This window comes from Centropristis striata, chromosome 15 (assembly GCF_030273125.1).
Source record: "Centropristis striata isolate RG_2023a ecotype Rhode Island chromosome 15, C.striata_1.0, whole genome shotgun sequence".
NCBI classification, from domain to species: Eukaryota; Metazoa; Chordata; class Actinopteri; order Perciformes; family Serranidae; genus Centropristis; species Centropristis striata.
In genome coordinates, this window is record NC_081531.1 from 28,117,471 (window position 1) to 28,138,161 (window position 20,691).

Genomic DNA, 20,691 nt, shown 5'->3' on the forward strand with positions numbered 1-20,691 from the left:
TGCAAACAGTCGTATGTCCTGTCAAAATGTCTTTGAGCAAGTTACAGAAATCCTCCGTACTTATTCATTGGGAGAAACTCTGGATTAATTTGTCAGCAGAATGCCTAAAATACGAAGAAATATATTCTTAGGGACTGTCCAGTGAACTAAAAAGTTGTCAATTCGCAAGTCAAAACAAATTCTCTTTCTGTCTCACTTCTCTTGAACTTTTGAGGGTAATGTCTCATTCTTTGAAGGCGATAGTACATCAAACATAACTACACACCTACACCGACTCTAAACCCATTTGTAACAAAGTCCCTCATCTTAACCAGGAAAAAGCAGCCTGCCAGAACCATCATGAGTTGCTCCTCACAAGTATAAGTATACCAGTTCAGACACACACGTGAATGCTTGCTTTCTCTCTCTCTCTCTCTCTCTCTCTCTCTCTCTCTCTCTCTCTGCTGCATTTATATTTTACTCATGTTTTCATCTTTTATCAATGTGCTAAACAGCAGCCAAGACATAGCAGCGGTGGTATTAGTAGTAGCAGTATATTTCACAGACGACCCTTGGAAGAAACAGAAAGGTCCGGGGAGACACTGGGTTTGAATGTTCTAGAGCCATGCAGAGAGTCAAACAGAGGACTAGAGGTCTTTTCCCACACAGAGTATGCCAAGTTTGGACTTATGTCCTTGGGAGTCCAAACTTTGCAGAACGTGAGAGCGCAATACACCTAATATGCAGTTGGAGCAGCAGTGTTCTTGCTGCTTCCAGCTCAGCACTTCAACACAAGTGTGCAAATGTTCTGTGACAAAGTCTTCAAGTCAAAGCTCCACTAACAGGCTTTTATGGGGAAACCAAAAGAAAACAACTTTTTTGGAGCTTTCAACTGGATTGAAATTGGATTGTCAGATGCTGCCAATAGTTATCTGCACTCCAAGTTATATCTACAACACTTCCTGTGTTGTTTCTCATCTATATATATATGATAATAACCAAAAAGACAAGACAGTTGGATCTTGCCTATTAGCTGCCTAGCTGAGTAGCCAGTCTTACATGGTCGATGGATCTCCAAATCATTGGAGACAATTTTCAAATCACTTTCAACACTTCCTTTCATTGGGAATGTACTTGGCTAAATACAGACTTTTGAATTGGAGCAGTATTCAGGCTGTGACTGATGACATCTTATAAGTTCAAAAGAACACAAGCACAGACAAGAAAGTAGATTGAAAGAGGCTTTAGGTTTTAGGGGTTTCAGCACCATGGAGAGAGACAGACAAAGAGACTGTTTTTAGTGTTTCAGCACCATGGAGAGAGAGAGAGACACAAAGAAACTGGTTTTCAGTGTTTCAGCAAGATGGATAGAGGAAGAATGAGACAACTTGATGTGAAATACTGCACTGGGTAAAGAGTGTTTTTTCCCTCAAGCCTCAGTCTTAACTAAGGAATATTTTAAGCATTTTTTGTACAGGCAGAGAGAGAGAGAGGGCTTTAGTAAAAAGTAGCTAGAGAGGGAATGAGAGGGAGGTGGAGAGGAGGAGATGATGTAAATAAAGTCTCTGTGAAGAGAGTCTCTGTAATGTGTGATCCTGTCTTACTCTCTTTGAAGGATTGCAACACCTATGCTCCTTCAAAGACAAATCTCAGGGGACAAAAACCTCTGCCCCACACAACTGTACAAGACATCGTTCAAATTCTGACACACAATCATCACAATCAGACTTACTGTACTACATTTTCCTGATTTTTTCTTTCAGGCACACATCTGAGTGCCTTTGTTGAAGCTTTTCTTTTTTTTAAAAGACGTTTCTGGGGACAAATGGCTCTAATGGCTCATGAACGCATGCATGTGTGTGATTGTTGGTCTGCGGCACAAGCTGGCTAATCTACAATCGCACTTGATGAGAGAGAAAACCCTTTTAATTAAACATTGATGCCTTTGAAAATACAAAAGGAAAAAAAAGTGAGAGGGCAAAGGAGGTTATGTGCAATCCTAATGGAGCTATGTTACATGATCAGCATGCATCAGAGTTTTGATTAGGTGAATATGTAGGTGAGAATGATGCACAGTTAGTCATCACTCACCGACCTAGCATCTGATGAAATATTGTGGTCCAACACGAAACGGTCCCTCCACCGTAGTGGACTTATGCAAAGCTATGACAGCTCTAATATATGTAATCATATGCCACCCTCTGCGCCCACTGTTTATATGCTGTTGTTCAGTCAGGTGTTTTCCCATCTAAACTGTTGAGTGGGTTGTTTCAATCTACAGGAGCCGTCCTTCGAGTTCATGACTGTGGGTTCAGCGTGGTTTCTCAACTGCTGAGTGGGCTGTTTGAGTTGAGAGAGATCAGCTTTAAGGCAGAAATGCACCATGTGAGCGGTAAAACCCCCCACAAATGTATTTTTCAATATCACTCTTCCTGGAGAGGTAGGCTTATAGGAAATATATAAAGAAAGGATAGCTCACATCATCCAGGAATACTCTGAACAGAAACAGGTTGTTTTAATTAAGCTGTAAATCTAAGATATGAAACGTGTCCCTGGATGAGATTGACAGGTGCACTATGGGTTCTGCAATGCAAAATGCACCGTCCTGCCCTTTGATGGCGTCTTGATAAAAATTGAGGGGGAAATTAACACAATCACCCTTTCCTCTCACATCCAAGCCGTAATCGCTTCCTCTTACGTGCACAAATGGCACTTGAATCAGGCTCTGTGGACAGATAAGCATGTTTTTTTTTTCCAAAGGGTAAACGTGATCACGGTGCAGAACAGGATCTTACCCAATATGATGATTTTTATAGAATACCACTGTGGGTGCAGTGTGAGGTTTACGTGGGACAAACACTCCCACAGTAGTTGTGTAAATCTGACCGGGGCCACGTGGCCTACATGTACTAACTGTAGTATTTTTGATCTCAACTCCCAAGACTGTCTTATGTTGAAAAGGTTATATCAACATATGCAGGAGTAAAACTGAAAAGCAGCAGGAACAAAGATGTTAAATAAACTTGCAAGCTTACAACTGTCATTTTAATAGGACATAATCTCTGTCTCACGCACTCACGAAGTGGGAAGACTTTAGTTTGATTATATTGAATCTGGCGCGTTGCACCCATGGGTGTTGTTAATCAGAGGTAAGCCTATGAAACTGCTACTGCATTTAAGTAGTGAGAAATGTAGGATTTTCTTTTGTAAGTTTTGCAATGCGATGCGTCAGCTAAAATTAGTCATTGAACATGACATGACATAAGCTCTCCTCGTCATTGTTCTAGCTTGCTACCTTGCTGCCTCATCCAAAATGCTTGCCAGCTGGCCAACAAACTTAAAGGGATGGTTCCGATTGTTTTGAAGTGAGGTTATATGAGGTACTTATGCATAGTCAGTGTATTACCAAAAGTAGATGGCGGTACTGCTGTGGACAGGGGCAGCAGAAAAACATATTTTAGCTGTATAGTATCTCATACAATCCCACTTCCAAAACCCTGAACTATCCATTTGATGAAAGCTAATGGTGGCTGAAATTATTAACATACAGCGTTGTCACAGCTAGATAGCAAGTTAAAGATTGAATAGTGCAATGACATTTTAAAAATGAGGATTATTTTTGCTTGTTATGGCTTGTTAAGCCAGCTCACTTCGATTGATCTCTGAAGTAGTCCTCCCACCTTTAAATGGTGGCCTTAGTTCCTATATATAGTGCCTTTTTTAACCTATTCCTTGCAGTTGTTTGTATCTTTTCATATTGCATATCATGGGTGCAATAAGTTTTATTCTTTGTTTTATTTTTATGTTAGTTTTATTTTTTGAAAAGCGTGTATTCAAAAGGTCTAGTCATCGCTTAATATAGTTTATTGAATGATAGTGAATATAGTATCTTGGTGTAATGTGCCATAGTGTATGTTTTGTACTGAATTATTTGCATAGGGGGTTGAAGAACCTGTAGAAATGTGTGGCATTCTTGTGTAGGTTTAATACGATAATGATTAAAAGGACTTTGTCGGTTACAGTACATACAAATAAAATCACACTTGACATATTACTCCTGACTTAAGAAATTATCAAGAGCTTCAACAAATTAATAGCCTTGGTTCAAGGTGATTCAGAGCTATGAATACGTTGAACAATAATAAATGCTAGAGTGCAGAATGTGGGAGTCTTTAAGCAGCGTTGCATTAAAATGCTCCTGTGATGACTGCAAAAATGCTCAGATTAAAGAAAAGAATGTTTTCCCATGTGAACAAAAATAAGAAGAGGTTAATAATTCCCTTAAATACAGGGGATGTAGTTGTTTTGGTTCATCCTCAGGGTATTTTGCCCATCGACTAATAAGGAAGAAAGACTCCTGGTTGCATCCAACTGGTTATGCAAAGAAATGCATATTTTCCTGATAAAGCACAAAATGGCCAGTCAGCACAGTGTGGCACACTTCACTGTATAAGATATTCATCTTGATACATTTTTAGTCACACATTTGTCCTTAAGCTACATTCAAAACTCTGCCTTTACAGTGAAATCAGTAATAATGTGTTTCATTGATGGTTTTCAGTAAAGAAAAACTTCCCTTGAAGAGGGGGAAATTCGATTAGGTAAACCAACAGTATAAAAAAACATGCATGATTCAGTCAAATTCTTCAAAAGAGTTCATTAACATCTGAAAAGAGCTGAATTACAACCTCGGGGGTGCATTTTTACCTGGAGTGAGGGTTTATGATGTGCTTTATGATTTAGCGTTATGCTTCACTGTAGCCGCATGAGGCCTCCTGGGTAATTTCACACATTCAAAATAGGTTCATCTACACCTGTATAATTTTATTTTCACCTGGATTTATTAATCTACTCTTACAAAGGGAGCGTGAGTCAGAAGAGAACCTTTGAACTTCACTGGTGAAGAGCAGAGGAGTAGTAGTTCTCAAGGTGTCAATCAAGTCATGTGGTGTCATATAAAGTTGTCTTCAGTGAGCCTTTAGCACTATATATGAACTGGGTGCCCTGAGCAGATGCCCTTGAATGGTGCTGTGGATGATGTTATTAACTGGAAGCTATAGCCTCTGCATTTATGTTGCCAGCACACTGACAGAAGTAGGTTGATACCCTATAATCCAAAAAGAGGCATTTAGTTGGAAACGACAGATTATGTTGTGTAAATTCAGCGAAATGTGTGCTTTTTTTTTTATGTTGATGCTATATCGAATGCACTCTGGCATTGTTTTTGTCACATATTTCACTGATAACAGGGATATTTGGGGACAAAGTGCGCTCAAAGGTCTGTGGGTCAAAACTTGAATTACGCAAAAGCAGCTTGGAGGGTAAAACTAACTAGATTTACTTCACTACATAATTGCCCACACGAGCATATAAAGCCCACATTGTTATGCAAAATTATACTGCCACAGTAATTAAGTGATTGTCACATTTGTAATTCAATAAAAGGCATGTTAGATCTTACCCGAGTTCCTCAGTTTGCGGTTCCTGAACACGGAGATGATCACCAGCAGATTCCCCAGCACGTCCACCACCGTGGTGAAGATCAAAACGCTGGCCAGGATTGCTATGACCCAGGCGGGGCGGGCACTCCCCTCCGCGGTCAGTGTGCGCTCTAGCTGCCCCAGCCGTGGCTCTGTCCGGTTCTTTATGAGTGTGAATGTGTCCGGCATCACTGGCCCACAGCCCAACGCTGCTTTCAAGTCCCAAATGTGCTTTAAGTCCCGCAGGTGCCGCCGGTACCGGTGTGTCCTAAACGAAACATGGAGCGCACCTGGATTCCTCACCGAGTTCCACAAGAGCGCACGTCTAGTCTGCTACTTATAGGCTATGTTAGACACTTGATATTATGTGTTTTCACGTGTGACCTATATAAAGTTACATGGACTTCATTTTTTGGACAAAAGTCATCCATCCATGTGACACCAGAGGCTGAGCGGACACGCGGCGATGCCACACCTCCCCCTTGGTGAAAAATATAAATTATTTCTCGTTTAGATATTTGATAAAAGAAGGTCCACTCCACTCATATTTCAAGTCTTCATCCTCTTCGAGTGCCCCTGGCGTGCTGCTTGGCATCTCTGACTCCCATCCGTATGCATGCGCCCACGTAAAAAAAAAAGAAAAAAGAAAAAAAGAAAAAGGCTATTCCTTTCTAAAATGTCAGACCATTGTACCGCCTCGGGAGTCCTTCTGATTTAATTTGCTATTCTCTGAACAAACGGGGGAACAAATTGTCGTCCCTAACCATTTGTGATGCCCTTGCCATGCGCTGAGCTACGACGCAGCCGGCGCTGTGCGTGGCGAGGAGGCACTGTGGTAAATATCACGGAGAAGCCCTCAGTCAGGCACACAGCAGGATGTGGAGAAATCCACAGTGAGACGGAGAGAGAGAGACTGCTTCACAAACAGCATTTTCTACCTCCGACGTGGCTTGATGTGTCTGTCCCTCTCTCTCTCCCTCTCTCTCCTGTTACTGTCTTTGACTTTTTCGCTCCATCTCTTGCTACTGTGCCGAGGTGTGCGTGCAAACAAAGATTCCCCTCATTTTCCCCTGCCTATTCTCAGCGTGACTTCCCAGAATCTGCCTTTGATCTCAGCACAATGCTCGGAGTCGCTCTGAGTGTACGCACAGTGGTGGGTCTGGACGGGAAGCCCAATCAGCACACTTATGTGCAGCTTTTGTAACAGATGAGCTCCAGACAATTTCAGAAGAACACAAACAAATAACAGGCATCCTTTTAGTCCCAGCCTCAGTTATATATGAGCACAGTTTCAGGGTTATTATGTCTTCTAAAAAGTGGCAAGAATTAACCCACTAACTAATAAATGGATTGTGAGACAAAAGATAATATTTTTAATGATTTTGATAATCATTTTTATTTTTTTAGTCTTTTTTGTGTCATTTTCATGCAAAAAATGTGCTATTTTCAGCCTCTCAAGTATTGCGATTCATGGTGTTCTCTGTTTCACATTACATTACAGAATATCTTTGGGTTATGGACTGACAAAATACACACTTGAAAACATCACCTTGGGATTTGAGAATCTTGGATAAGCATTTTTCACTATTTTCTGACATTTTATGGCCCAAAAGATCATTCAACGAATCAAGAAATGATACATAAAACATCTGCAGCTATATGTGAGTCTTTCAGTTTCCAACACAATACACTATTGATTGCACCAATGTAATTTACTAGACTGTGCATGCATCCACCAGGGTGCCATATTTGCACTGTGGTCTGTGATTCACTTTGTGAACAGTGCAGTCAGAGCAAGTAGAGGTGGCAGTCTAATCCCAATCATCCTTAACGTGGATAACTGGTGGCAGCAGTGCAGTCGAACTCTCCATCCGATCCGGTGGATTCCTATGTCGTCGATACTGTCAGTGCCAGTGGTGACACATTGAGGCCAACGCCATTCACTTGTTTAACTCCTCGCTGCTGGGGCGAATGGCTGCAGCGGATGCCCTCAAGCACAGCAGCAGGAACAGATTAGAGCAGTGTCAGCCTCAAAGCAGGGCGATGTGATGACCAGGCGACAGACAGCTCTGGCTGTGAGGTCAGCCAGATTGGCACACACACACACACGTTTATATACACTTTGAATATGCAGACAAAGTCAAAAGCTGGGGCTTGGGCTGGACAATATCACACATCAAGAGAACCAACAGCACTGAAACATAAATCAGTTAATTGAAAACTGATGTGCTATAACTATGGTGGACATGCTTCAAAGACTGATGAATCTATAACTAATGTGATTACTGTGTTTGCCCGCTTTCAAATAATCTTAAGCACTCACTCATGGCAGTGAAGCATATTGTTATGGGTATTAAAATGGAAAAGTGGATAAATGGTGTCCAGGCAAACTGGGCATCAACACCGTCCTCTTCCAAGAAGCAGTAGTTTAGCAGACCCATATGGTCTCTGTGCTGTACTCTACAGGACATGGTAGTATTAATATTGATGAGTTTTTGTTGGCTACCTCACAGAGCCATTGTTCCGCAGCGAGTTTTGTTAAAATGACCAGATGGTGCCACCAAAACAAACGTCTGGTGCAGAATTTGTTGCAAAGAAAAACAAGGGAAAGTATTCTGGCAATATGTTGAAGGTATACATTACCTACAGTACCTATTGTGGGAGGTGTTAAATTCCACTGCAGTGACAAACCCAAGGGAAATTAAAAAAAATTAAGTAAATGAAAAATTACTTTACTTCATTGGTTATCAAGCTCCTCTCTTGTGGAATCATCTCCCAGTGTCAGTTCGGGAGGCAGACACCCTCTCTTTATTCAAGAGTAAACTTAAAACTTTCCTCTTTGACAAAGCCTATAGTTAGGGCTGGCCGAGGCCTGCCTTGGACCAGCCCCTAGTTATGCCGCTATAGGCCCAATGTGTCGGGGGACACGATACACCGGGGCCCTCTTTCTCTCTGTCCCAATAATACATGACACAAGCTTTGATTTGTGATTTTGGGCTATATAAATAAAATTGATTTGATTTGATTTGATTTGATTCGTCGTGTGATGTCATTAAAAGCCCATGGGGACAAACTAACCACAATGTGGGATTTAGTTTAGGTTAAACACGCCTCAATTCAATTACTTATTTTTTTTACAGGTTTTGGTAACTCTTTTAGTATGGATCTTACATGGATCTTTACAATACAGTGCAACCTCTGTGCAGCAAAATGTGTGACAAAGTTACACTGGAAAGACCATCACATAACTAAATAAATAAAAATAAATAAAAAAATGACCACAGAAATTCATGTTTCCATGATGAAGTGCAATTTGGTGCAAAATCTCTAAAATACTGCATGGAATTTAGTGAAAAAATCGGCCTTAAATCAAGAAATATTTCCAGATATAAACTAAATTTTGAATTTCTGCCATTAGGTTGACATTTTATAGCAACAACAAGGAAGCTGACAGACGGAGAGCGCAAAGGCAGAAGCTCATAATCCCAGCTGTATGTCTGCAGTGTCAAGACATAATTTTGAGTGAAATGTTAGTGTTTTAAATGGTGTCCTCAAGTGTAAAAGCAAGAATTGTTTTTGTTGGTGGTTTATGCTCTCCAGTTGCCTTTTAGGTGTATTTGTCACTCAGTTGTGTACGGTAGAATTGTTTTTACATTTGAGTCATCAGATGGAGTGTAAAGGTTATTACCACAGGCATTTCACGCTTGCACAGTTCAACAAGGACCCTATAAAAATCTTACAGTTGTTGCAACTTCAGCAAATCTACATGCTCATTCTGCTGGCGAGCATAAAACCCCAGAACATCAAAGCACAATATAGAGCAGACCTCCTTCTCACCAAAATCAGATCTCAGCAATCTCGAGGGTGACAGCACACCAATTCCTCAGAGCTAAAGCAGATAACAAGCTGCGCTCTGAGGCCTATGATGCAGCCAAATTTCTCAGCAGCATTTTTGATCCATCATTCTGCCTCACCTCTGTTTAACGCAGCATCTCTTTACAAGATCAGAACAAACTGGGGAGTGTTGTAATAGAGTCCAACATCATAGCACTGGAGGCCCCTATTAAATCAGCATATCAGAGATCAAGCCGAGCCCTACGAAGGGTAAAATACACATATCCCAGCCTGATAATGGGATTCATCTTTTCTTTCCTGGGCTCTGTGTGTAGTTTGCAGAAAGTGGCCATGAGGGGAAAAAAAATCTTTCAATCCAAAGAAATATCCCAAGGTTTGAAACTATTAGTCTTTTAATGTCATGTAAATACGATAATGCTCAACACTAGTTGAGTTGTGTGGCATAATCCTATGACATTTATGCACTTTCATCTCATAAGAAAATCCAATAAAGGGAGCAGAGCAGTTAACTTCCCTGTTTCACAAATAGCTGTTTTGCAGCCGTATGCCAGAGGATTGCTTTGGTAATAATCTGACTTACAACAGCAGGGGGAGGGGAGTTGATGGAGTAGGGCTGGTACACAGCTCCCTCTACTCAGTCATACACAGCTGAGGGCAGCTTTCTGATGTGTATTCATATCGTCATACATGGCCGTGACCCCTTCCCATTCAATTTCCCCATCCCCCCCTTGTTGTGTAGTCATATTGTGTCTGATTATACTCACAAGATTAAAGTATTCGTGAATAATACATATGATGGAATTGCTTGAGACACTGTGGTCATGTGAGAGTCGACGTGCATGTGTGCATGTGTCTGTGTCATCACAACCAGATGTTAGGCGCATAGATTAGGTCTGGCTGGGTGTGTAATCCTGGTGTTATTGAGAACAGTGTGGATTTATAATCACCCACACAGCTACCCCTCAATAAGCAGAAGCTGGGGAATTGTAATCTCTTATACTTTTTCCCACTTCTCTGCTCATCTCACTCCTTTCTTGCCTGATCTATCCCTCATCCCCTTCCTCCATTATGTAACATCCATTCATTTTTCTGTCCATTCCGTCCCATCCCTGCTGAGTCTGGCCAGATCTGGTCATTGTGACAAAAAAAAAAAACAGAGAAGAAGAAGAAGGAGGAGACAAAAAAATGGCGGCTGTGGGTTTTAAGTGGCTTAGCTGACTCTATGGTGTAAATGCCAGATGGTCCAATGAAAAGCCAGCGGAGCAAAAGGGACTGGCAGGTCCTCATCAGTTTCCTCTGATGCATGATGAATAAACACAACAGTCACTTTGTTTATTTCTCTCTCCGTCTCTCTCTCTCACTCTGTTTTACTTTTCCCTCACACGCCTGCATACAGTATTTGCCTTTGGTTTGACCCTGTGCCTGTCACTAGGACAGCCAGCATGCTTGGAATACATTAAACAAGCAGGATGGTTGTCAAAAGAGTGTCCCAGAGAGTAAATTATTAGGACATGTTGCATAATCCTTGTCAGAATACTTTAATAAGATGAAAACGGCATGAATAAATCGCTTGTAGTTTCCCCCCTCTGACCAGACAGCAGTATAATGTCTACCTGTAGTGTGTTGTTTACAGTTTTGCTGTTGATTCTGTAGTATCCCACATGCAGCTGCAGGCAGAGGTAGTATGTTATGTAAGGTTTTTCCCACAAGGATGAATATATTGTGGAATTAAAAGAATGAATGAACGGTTTGATTCAGAGAAAGCTGACGTGCCACCTGCCCCATCTCGAGGCCCCTGGCTGCCGTCACTCGAGACATCTTTAGCATATTATGCTAATTGGTGAAATCTCATTTTCTGTGCTGGCTTGTTGTAGCAAGCTGGAGTAACAACGGAAGCAATAGAGTCAGGTGTTGTTATCACAATGAGCAGCGAAACAAGCGGAATAGGTTTAGGCTGGAAAGTCGGTAATATGTCTCCTCCTAAGTTTCCTCAAGTTTTATGTGCATTTCACACCAAAATGAATGATTCTTTCCTGGGCTGAGGATTCATCTCCCTCAGGTTCTGCCTTGTACCTGTTTGAGTCTTTTGTGGTTCATGGTTCCTGCGGGGAGAGAGAATAGAACTGGAACAAGCCAGCCAACATTTGACTATGAGCTATTTCCATCTATTGCACTGACACAAACTGGCATGCACTAAAAGATATATGAAGTGTTTCACTCAAAAATGATATCCACTGTTCAAAAAATGTAACACTTACTCTGACAAAATGATTGCTGCCATGAAAACACAGCTATCACTGCAGCTGCTGGCTTTCTTAAAATGTACACATTGCAAATAGTAATTTTTAAAGGATGTAATGACAGATTCTTGAAATGTTTATGAATTTCTTTTTTTCCCAAACCCAACCTGATCCCTGACTTATCTCAGTACATGCATACACAATACCTACATATGATGTGTTTAGGAGTGGGTGCAGGCTTATTCTTGCGTCTCCCTTCATGTTGCACTGCATCAAAGAAACATATGGTATTTGGTAGCAGGCATGTTAGGCAGCGTGATAACACACACGCTGCACAGCACACACATACATACACATCCTCGCCCATTAATTGGCCAAAATGTGTTGTATGTGACAGGGAAAATGAAACACAAACATGATCGGGGGAATGTCTGGTTGCCATGGGAATGTTTTCTGGCAGACACTCAGCCTGGTGGTGTTTATATGAGGAGGGTTGGATGATAACAAGGACAAAGTTTGTGTGTCAACTCCACAGGGGAGAAAGCGGGAATAATCAAAATCCACAAAGGTTCCTGGGTGTGTTTCCTTGGTAGTTACACAGAGGGAGTGCCGAGCGTAGATGCTTACCACCCCTCTGCCTTCAACCTTTTGTCATGAATAATTAATGACTGGTCACCTTTTGGATATGGATAAAGTGATTAAGAAATGTCACCTTACATGCCTGTGGCAGACCTTGTACCATTTAGTAATTAAAGTTGCTTTAATTTGGGTTAAGACCGGAAGTGCATGCCCTATAAACACATACTGAGGCTGTGGAATGGGTTTTTCATTTTTCATGTGTGGAACAAAATGCATAACAAATTATTGCAAAGACAGCAAATGTATTATCTAATAATAGACAGGTGGTTTTAGAGATGCACAGTCTGCATAATATGAGCATAGCAGTGGGTCAGTATGGAAATAAACTCACAGGAACAAAGGGTGCCACACAACAAGAAGACGGGTACATCCGTTTGAGTCAGCAAAGAAATCGGTTCCTGTGGCAAACAAAAGCACATAATGAGGAGATTACGGTGAAATCGGCTCAACGGTTGAAAGCACTGCCTTGGTCATAAAAACCTTTCCAAAGCATCTTAAATGATTTCAAAATAAAATGTATTGTTTTACTTATCATACAGTTTATGAACTTTTATGAACCCAGGACATCAGTGACTTTAAGCTCTGCTAAATGAATCTGCCATATTCCAGTCAGGATGGAAAGAAAAACATATAAGAGGCGTGACAAGACTGACTTGATAGGATTAAATATTTCATGTGGGATTATTTATCTCGTGGAGTCTGTGTTGCGATATAGCTCACCTGCAGCACACCAGGTACATGTTCATTCTTAATGTCATTTTCCTTCCAATTAAAGTGACAGTTCAAAACCAAAAATACATATTTTTCCTCTTACCTGTAGTACTATATTTACTAGTCTAGCTTGTTTCGGTGTGAGAGTGTTGGATATAGACCTAGAGGTGTTTAATGTAGGAGCTATACTTGAAAGAAAGTAGTGAAACTGCCCACAACAAGGTCTTTGAATTACCCTGAGGTACAGGTCATGTTTTCTGAAAAGAGACTTTGTGATTTAGTTTTTCAAACGAATATACAAACCGAATACTATTTACTTCTGTTATATTTAAGAAAGCAGACACACAACTCACACCAAAACAATCTAGATTCATACATAGCACTACAGGTAAGAGGAAAAAATGCATTGTTAGGAAACCAGTCCCTTTAAGTTCGAAGCATATTCTGTAAATCCTTGAACATCCACACTGGCATTTAAACATTGTGCCTCAACAAGCCACCTGAAATTGCTGAAAATCCAGCAGACTTGAAAGGTACTTTGCGAGATGATTCAGCAGCAATGGATGGCAATAAAGTAGTGAAAACATGACAGCATAGTTTCTCACTTTTCAGCAGTGTTGATTCACACAGTGAGGTTTAACTTTCAGCCTCTGGAAGCGGCTTGTTGTGTGTTGCGTTTGCACGTTCTAACAGTATTCCTGTGGGTTTCCTTCCGGTTCTGCGGTTTCCCTCCACAGTCCAGAGACACTCAGGCCAGGTGAACTGGAAAGTGTAAAGTGCCCACAGGTGTGAATGTTTTTGTGTGTGTTAGTCTGACCTGTCTGGGATGTTTCTTTGTCTGTTGCCCGATGCATGCTGCACGGTTCAGCAACCCACTTACAGAGTAGACCTGAATAGGAATGGGATGGATGAGGATGAATGGACGGATGGATGCCATACTGTGAGATAGTATCTTTTCACATAACATTCTCTGCAGGTATTCTGAAAAACGACATTATTGCAATAACAAATCAATCCATTTACTCTCAGCAGATTCTTCACTTGAACAACAAAAGCAATTCAAAGCATTAAATATTTGAAATGGTATTTTTTGTTAGAATTCTTTGAATCCTCTTACAGTCAAAGTGTGCCCTTGGAGGGTTATCATTCTTCACAGTGTTACATCTTCATTGAGATACACATCCAGTTCATACACCTGGTAACATCTGCTCTGTCCTACAAGAGTCCAAAACTGTTTTGCTGTATCTATTTTTTCCATCCTCGAGTAATATCTTACTAGAGGAGAACATTGTGTCAATTCTTTCCTTTAAAGATCAAACACAAGGAGGCATGTTTACCAGAAGATATATCTAAAGTGTGCGATGAAAGCAGTTTAGTGCAGCTGTGTCTGATAGCAGACATTTAGTCTGGTTTGTTAACAGTTCACAACTTTCCTAACCTGCCATTATGAATATGTTAATCCTTAAAGGGACAGTTCACCCCCCAAAAACAAACAGGCATTATTCTTACCTGTAGTGTTATTTATCAATCTAGATTACTTTATATGGGCCTCTTCTTTCTTAAATATAATGGAAACAGATTCTTTCAAAAGTCCAACAGGTGTCACCAACTCCGGTCCTATCTACCCCAATTAAAAATTAGACGACTTGTCACTTGATTTATTGCCAAAAAAAAAATCTTGTGGCAACATTATGGCCCCAATCGCTAGTTTCAAGTCTTCTTCAGGAAAATATGAAGTTAATTGTGTAAATAATGGTCCCATTTAGAAGAAAATAGATGGTAAAGTGAATCTACGTGTACATCTAAATAGCTGTGAGCTTTTTGACCCAGTGTTTCACAGTGTGTTTTCAGTTCATGAAAATTTATTTGAACATTTTGGTCATTTGAAAATGTCTTGTTCTGCTTTCAGTTACACTAAAAGAGTTGGCTGTTCATTTTTTTCGGGAACGTACATTTTGTTTTAGCGTTAAAAAGTTTATTTTTAGATACACCACTCCTTGCTCCTCCCCAGTCCAAATATGGTCTCTCCTGGTTTCAAAAAACGAAGATGCCGACAGCCGTAACATCAAACTCGATGCTTCAAACAGACAGTCCACATACTAATGGATGACGTCACGGTGACTACGTCCATTATTCATATACAGTCTATGATCCTATCCTTTTCCTTCTGCACATTGATACGGCTGGCGGGTGTAGTTTGATAAAAAGAAAATAGTTCCAACATGAAACTGCTCACAACCAGTTCTGTGGATTATCTTGAGTAACCGGGTCATGATTTCTGAAAAGAGACATTGAGTTTTCAAAGAGAGCAGGCAGACATCTCCAAGACAGAACAACACATCTCCAACACTGCACCTCACAGCTAAACAACCCAGACTGATAAAATAGCACTAAATATGAGAAAAAATATGTATTTTGGATTTAGGGGTTGAACTCTCCCTTTAAATACTCCTACCTATCACTTGTTTATTCTGCAGAAAGTTGTTGAACATAGAGTTTACATTCATTGATCCATTTACATTCCTTTTTTTATTGTGTGTGAAGTGGGAACACAGCAGCATTTACACTGTGTTATCAGCGAGGTAACCATGTGTACATGTCTTGGGTGAATGATTTTGTACTTCACGGATGCATTTCCGCATAATTCTCTAAGCCTTTCAGAACATAAGGTCTGAAAAATCATATGTTAATACCAGGTGTAAAGTGGGATTAATTATATCTGCTGCTAAAAAGTTTGTTAATATATACAAGGTACATAATGTACATCAGAATATGTGTTCATAAGTGAATCCGTAATTTTTCACACACTGCAAAGCAGGTATGAGATTAAGAACTATTGTTTAGCCACATGAGTAAAACAAAAAATATTATCTAAAGTGCTGTATTTAATCAGAGCCTGTCTTCACAAAGAGTCTCCTCAGGATAAAAACACACGAATAGTGTAATTATTATGAAAATAAAAAAAATGAGAGAATAATTAAATGATTAAATAATGATCTCCTGGTAATAATGTCTGGTAATCTTAATAGCATCTCTGAGGCTACGTCTGCGATGTGGGCGAATAGTTCTCTTCAAAATAACCTAGAGCATGTTCCAATAAAAATAAGAAATGCATTACATGGTTGAGCTAACAAAATGATCGTGTGTGTGTGTCTGTACGTGTGTGATCCAACAGAATGGAGTATGACATACACAACAACATATGTACATACATTGCTATCATCTAAAAACAGAGACAGACGGCATTCTTTCATATTTTGCTGTTGATAAAGGCTGTGCTCCAGTGGTTCTATAAATAATAAATGTAATAGCATTGATTCACAGCCAATCTCAGCTAACTCTCATGCAGCACAGGTGAAGGTGTTTCGAGAACACATATATTTCATCTTACTCCTCCAGCTTATGAATGAGCCAGGGGATTGGTAGTGGATTAGTGTTTGCTTACAGTGGGATATTAATGCGGAATAATAAAAGTATATATGGTAATATTCTCCTTTAATTATTTTTAGGTGGTGGACCAACGGTGTAATAATATAAATGTCAAGTATAATCAGAGAGGGTCACTGCCTCTCTTTCATTTATAAAGGAATATTAAATCTGTTTGTTTTGTGTGCTCATTTAAATCCATCCCAGTCTGTGGTGGGTTCAGATTGGGTCGAGGCTCTGTTTATTCGTGTGGCTCTCCTGGCTCTGAGGGACACCAGGTTCAGTAGTCTCTCCAGCTCGTCCCCAGAACCTGCCAAACCGCTTGAGCCGAGCCCTCCGCTGTCCTCCTGCGACCCCCTCCACTCCCCTGTCTGTAAGTCCCATGCCCTGAGGGGGGGCAGAAGTTGAGCCGGGTGCAGGTTGATGCCCGGGGGGCTGGACGGGTATCCTTCGTAGGCTCGTCGGGTTGGTGGCAGAGTGTCATAAAGGCTCTCTGTGTCTTCACTTTGCTCTGGGTCATGGCCGGACTCACGGTACTCCTCATAAACAGGCGAGGAGCTGTCTTCGCAGCTGTCATGGCTGTGCAACTGCTGCTGGTCTCTGTGGTCCTGGTGCGCCCCCATGTCTCTGCTCCTGTTGCCCGTGTCCTTTCCTTCCTCCTCCTGCCTTCTCTTTTCTTCTCTGTCCAGGATGCGTTTTCTCTCCCACTCACCCGACTGATTCCTCTCCCAGTGGAAGGTCCTCCGCCCAGCCTCTCGTACCCGCTCCCGGCCCCTGTCGCTGCTGTAGCCCATCACTTTGTAGTCGAGCTGGAGAGACCGCGTGCTGCCTCCTCGTCTAATGTTTTGCTGGGTGTCAGTGAGGTCATAATTGGATCCCACCTCGGGTGGACGCAGACGTGATGGTGACAGCCAGCTCGTAGTCTGACTGGAGGACTCCCAGCGGTACGCTGAAAAAAAGGGAAAGAATAAAGGGGACATTTTATGTAGTTTGACTTTCTGCTAGAGCATGTTTACATGATTTAATCTTCAAAAAGCACTTTATTTCTCTCATTCTGCCCTTGGCTGCTGCACGCTTTATTCACCCTCTGTCTGAGACTGTAAGGCAGCTGATCTGACTGCAGTCAGACTACTGAATGAGCATTACCAGCACTCCATCAGCCCTTTTCTGCCTTCTAGTAGTGTTATCTGCCTATTCAAATAGGTACAATAGGTTTCCCTGCTCTTCCATTGGCCGCTCGCTGTTAAATTACATTTCATTTTCACTTTCGTCAGGTATAGGCACAGAAAAGGCTGCCAAAAATGAAGTAGTTACAAAGGCGGAAGTGAGAGACTGGTCTCCCCTCAAAAATGGCCGCATAGATCGTTTGTACAGGCAGCAAAAAATGACCCTTGCGCTTTAGACTGTCCTCTACTGCCCTCTAGTGGCCATAATAATAATAATAATAATAATGAATAACGGCAATAGAGAGTTTAAACGGCGGTATTCACGCTTGGGTCAGGCGGATGGGTTGAAAAACATCGGACTTTAGCCAGAACAACGGGATTTGTGTCCCCTTAAAACAAAAGTTAACGTTTTTATGGGCAGTCTGTGGCCTAGAAGTTAGAGAATCGGGCTTGTAACCGGAGGATTGCCGGTTCTAATCCCAGGACTGACTGGCCTTGAGCAAAGCACCTAACCTCCCCACTGCTCCAGAAATGTGCCGCCCAATGCTCCTAAGCACTGGTGTGTAAAAGAATGGTTTAAATGCAGAGTTAAAATTTACAGAAACTCGCTGTTTCAACTTGTGTGTTTGTGTGTGTGCAAAACTGAATCTTAATCTTTTATGCATCACGTTTTTAGGTACTTCCAGTAGTCTTCCGGTAGTTATAAGAGTAAGTCACCCTTATAAATTCTTCACTTCTGGTATTTACGTACATTTATTTACTTGTCTTTTTTAACGCCTTACCAGGAAGTTTTTTTGCCCCAAACCTAGATCAGTGGATTGTAGCCTAAATTTTAAAAAAACTGCAGCGCAACCTGTAGGTGTATGTATAATGATGTGTGATCTATTTTTAGAACGCTCCGCTCTGTACAGTGAACCGCTAAATGCTTATATGAGTCATTTTGGGTGATATTGACCTATTCTGTTGTTTACGTTGGAGATCTTGCTGGACGTGACACAGTTACGTACTGAAGTCAAGACTGAAAATAAGCAAAAGCATTATAGGTCCCCTTTAAATAGTTTGCTATAGCTTCAGTGAGAAATGTTGTTTCTAATGGAACAAGTGAGGAGACGACCTACTTATGAGAGTTAAGAAAAAGGATATTAGTTAACATACTGTGTTAGGAGCCCGAGGCTTTATTCCCTGGACAAACTAGTGCTGCCAAATCACTTAAAGTATGTAGTTCCCTCCCAAATGTGTGTGTTATGTTACAAACAGCCTTTCAGCGATGCCCAGCTTGAGAGAGGAATGAGATTATCTATCTAATAGGATCAGCCGGCGAAAGGTGCCACATCAATAAATCACTTCACTTCTAAAACAACAGTATCATTGCAATCTTATCTGCAGGAGGTAAGCGAGGTGACACCAGTGAAGCTTTCAGTTACTGCAGGAACTGATCTGAAGTTCACTATAAGTCAAAGCACTGCAGATTCCATCTCTGCCCTCCAAAAGCCACAACTCTAGGTGAAGAAAAAAAAAAGGTGCCGGGATCTGAAATTTACTCCCTCCTAATAAACAAACTCCTTTACTTAAAAGAAAAAAATGTCAGCCAATGTTCCTAACATTAATGAATAGCCTGTGCGTGTTGTGTTTTCCTCTTTCCCTTCTTCGCTTTTCCCTCTGCTCATTATCTACTCCCTTGATCTCTTTTTATTTTCATAGAAATGTGTTGCTTGTTAGCTGTGTGCATGAGAGTGTGTCTGTACGTATGTGAGTGCGCGCCGCGTGTTTGGGAGTATGTACGTGCGTGTTTGTTTGTGTCTCCGATGCAGTGGGAGGCTCGTGAATGGCTTTGTTTCTCACTGTGCGGCTGTGGAGTTTACTACGTGTTCCGTGGGACTGCGTGTTTGCGTTGTGTAATCGCTCCACTTCTCATTTAGAATTTATTAATGTGCAAATAAAGTCAGTCAACAAAATGTCTTTTTTTTTTTTTCTTTCTTCAGCTGTTAAATGGACTGACACAGAACTCCCCACTAATCCACTACTTCCTACAAACTACTGCATGCAGGTTGCATAATTCATGGTTAGGTTAATGAGCTGTGAGTGAAAAAATATCATATTGATGAAGAGAGAGAAGCCAGGGGGGTCATCCTCTGTGTGTGGGATGGAGAGTACACTTCATAAGCAGTGGCAGCTCCTGGTATATAAAACATGACATGTGCGGACAGAGATATCTAATAGACTGCCGTGCCAACACACCACAAAACAAGTGGGAGTTCTTACTGCATGCCATGCTGCTGAAAAAGCTCTATCTCTGGTTGAAATATGTTCAAACGAAAAGGTTAAAGGAGGGGAAAAATAATTAATGTTCTTACAATCCACAATGTACTCTTTGATGAACTCTACACAAATCTCATCTTTGCTCTGCAGGTGGCGACTTGCTGTCAGTGAAGCGAAAAAACAAAAGAAATATCTCATGGGACAGGAAGCCTTTGATGATGAAATGCTTCTCTCATAGAAACAAGTGAATGCAGAAAGACACGCTGAATTATGACACGGAAGAGAACACAACAGGAGAGGGAGGCTGGCAGAGAGCCATTTAGCACATCGCAGATACATGTAAACAGACAGATACACACACAGGCAAAATTCAGAACACGTAATAAACACATTCATGTGCATGCACTCTGTAATTGTGCATGCAAACATGTAATCTCCTGCAAGAAGGATTGGGGATTTGTCACATGGAGAATAACCAACATGAAAACTGGTTATCTTGATTACATTTTTGCCCTCTTATTATATTGGGGTTCTTCTTTTTCTATGCCGCTGTATACTATGTTTGGCATGTATAGTCATTTTCTTGAAGTGAGAACAAAGAAATATGTTTTTACATGTTGTATTAAAGCAACTACGAGGAGTTTTTACTTGTTATGAATCTGTCTCAGTTTAATACCGATGCCTCTATATGACCTACATAAGCAAACAAGCAAGAAACTTGTTTTTCTATATAGTTAGTCTTAATGCCTGTGATCAGCTCTGATTCCCAGCCAAGAGCCTATGTTGACATTTTCCCAAGCAAAGTTTGGCAGTGAGAAGTACAGCACATTAGGCAGGTAAGCTTTTTCTTTAGAGAATTAAAATTTTTTAAGTGATATTTATCGTCGCAACTGAAAATGATGCAGAGCAAAAAAAAAAAAAAGAGAGAGAGAAAAA

General features: G+C 41.0%; 1 protein-coding gene across 1 annotated transcript in view; it reads right to left on the minus strand.

The window, feature by feature from the left end:
• mtnr1bb (melatonin receptor 1Bb) overlaps positions 1-6,359 on the minus strand; it is a 41,467-nt gene extending 35,108 nt beyond the window's left edge. The window contains exon 1 of the mRNA XM_059352002.1: positions 5,441-6,359. Within this exon, the coding sequence (XP_059207985.1) occupies positions 5,441-5,648 (208 nt within the window). The 5' untranslated portion in view covers positions 5,649-6,359. The remainder of the gene's footprint in view (positions 1-5,440) is intronic.
• Between the last annotated feature and the right edge of the window lie 14,332 nt (positions 6,360-20,691).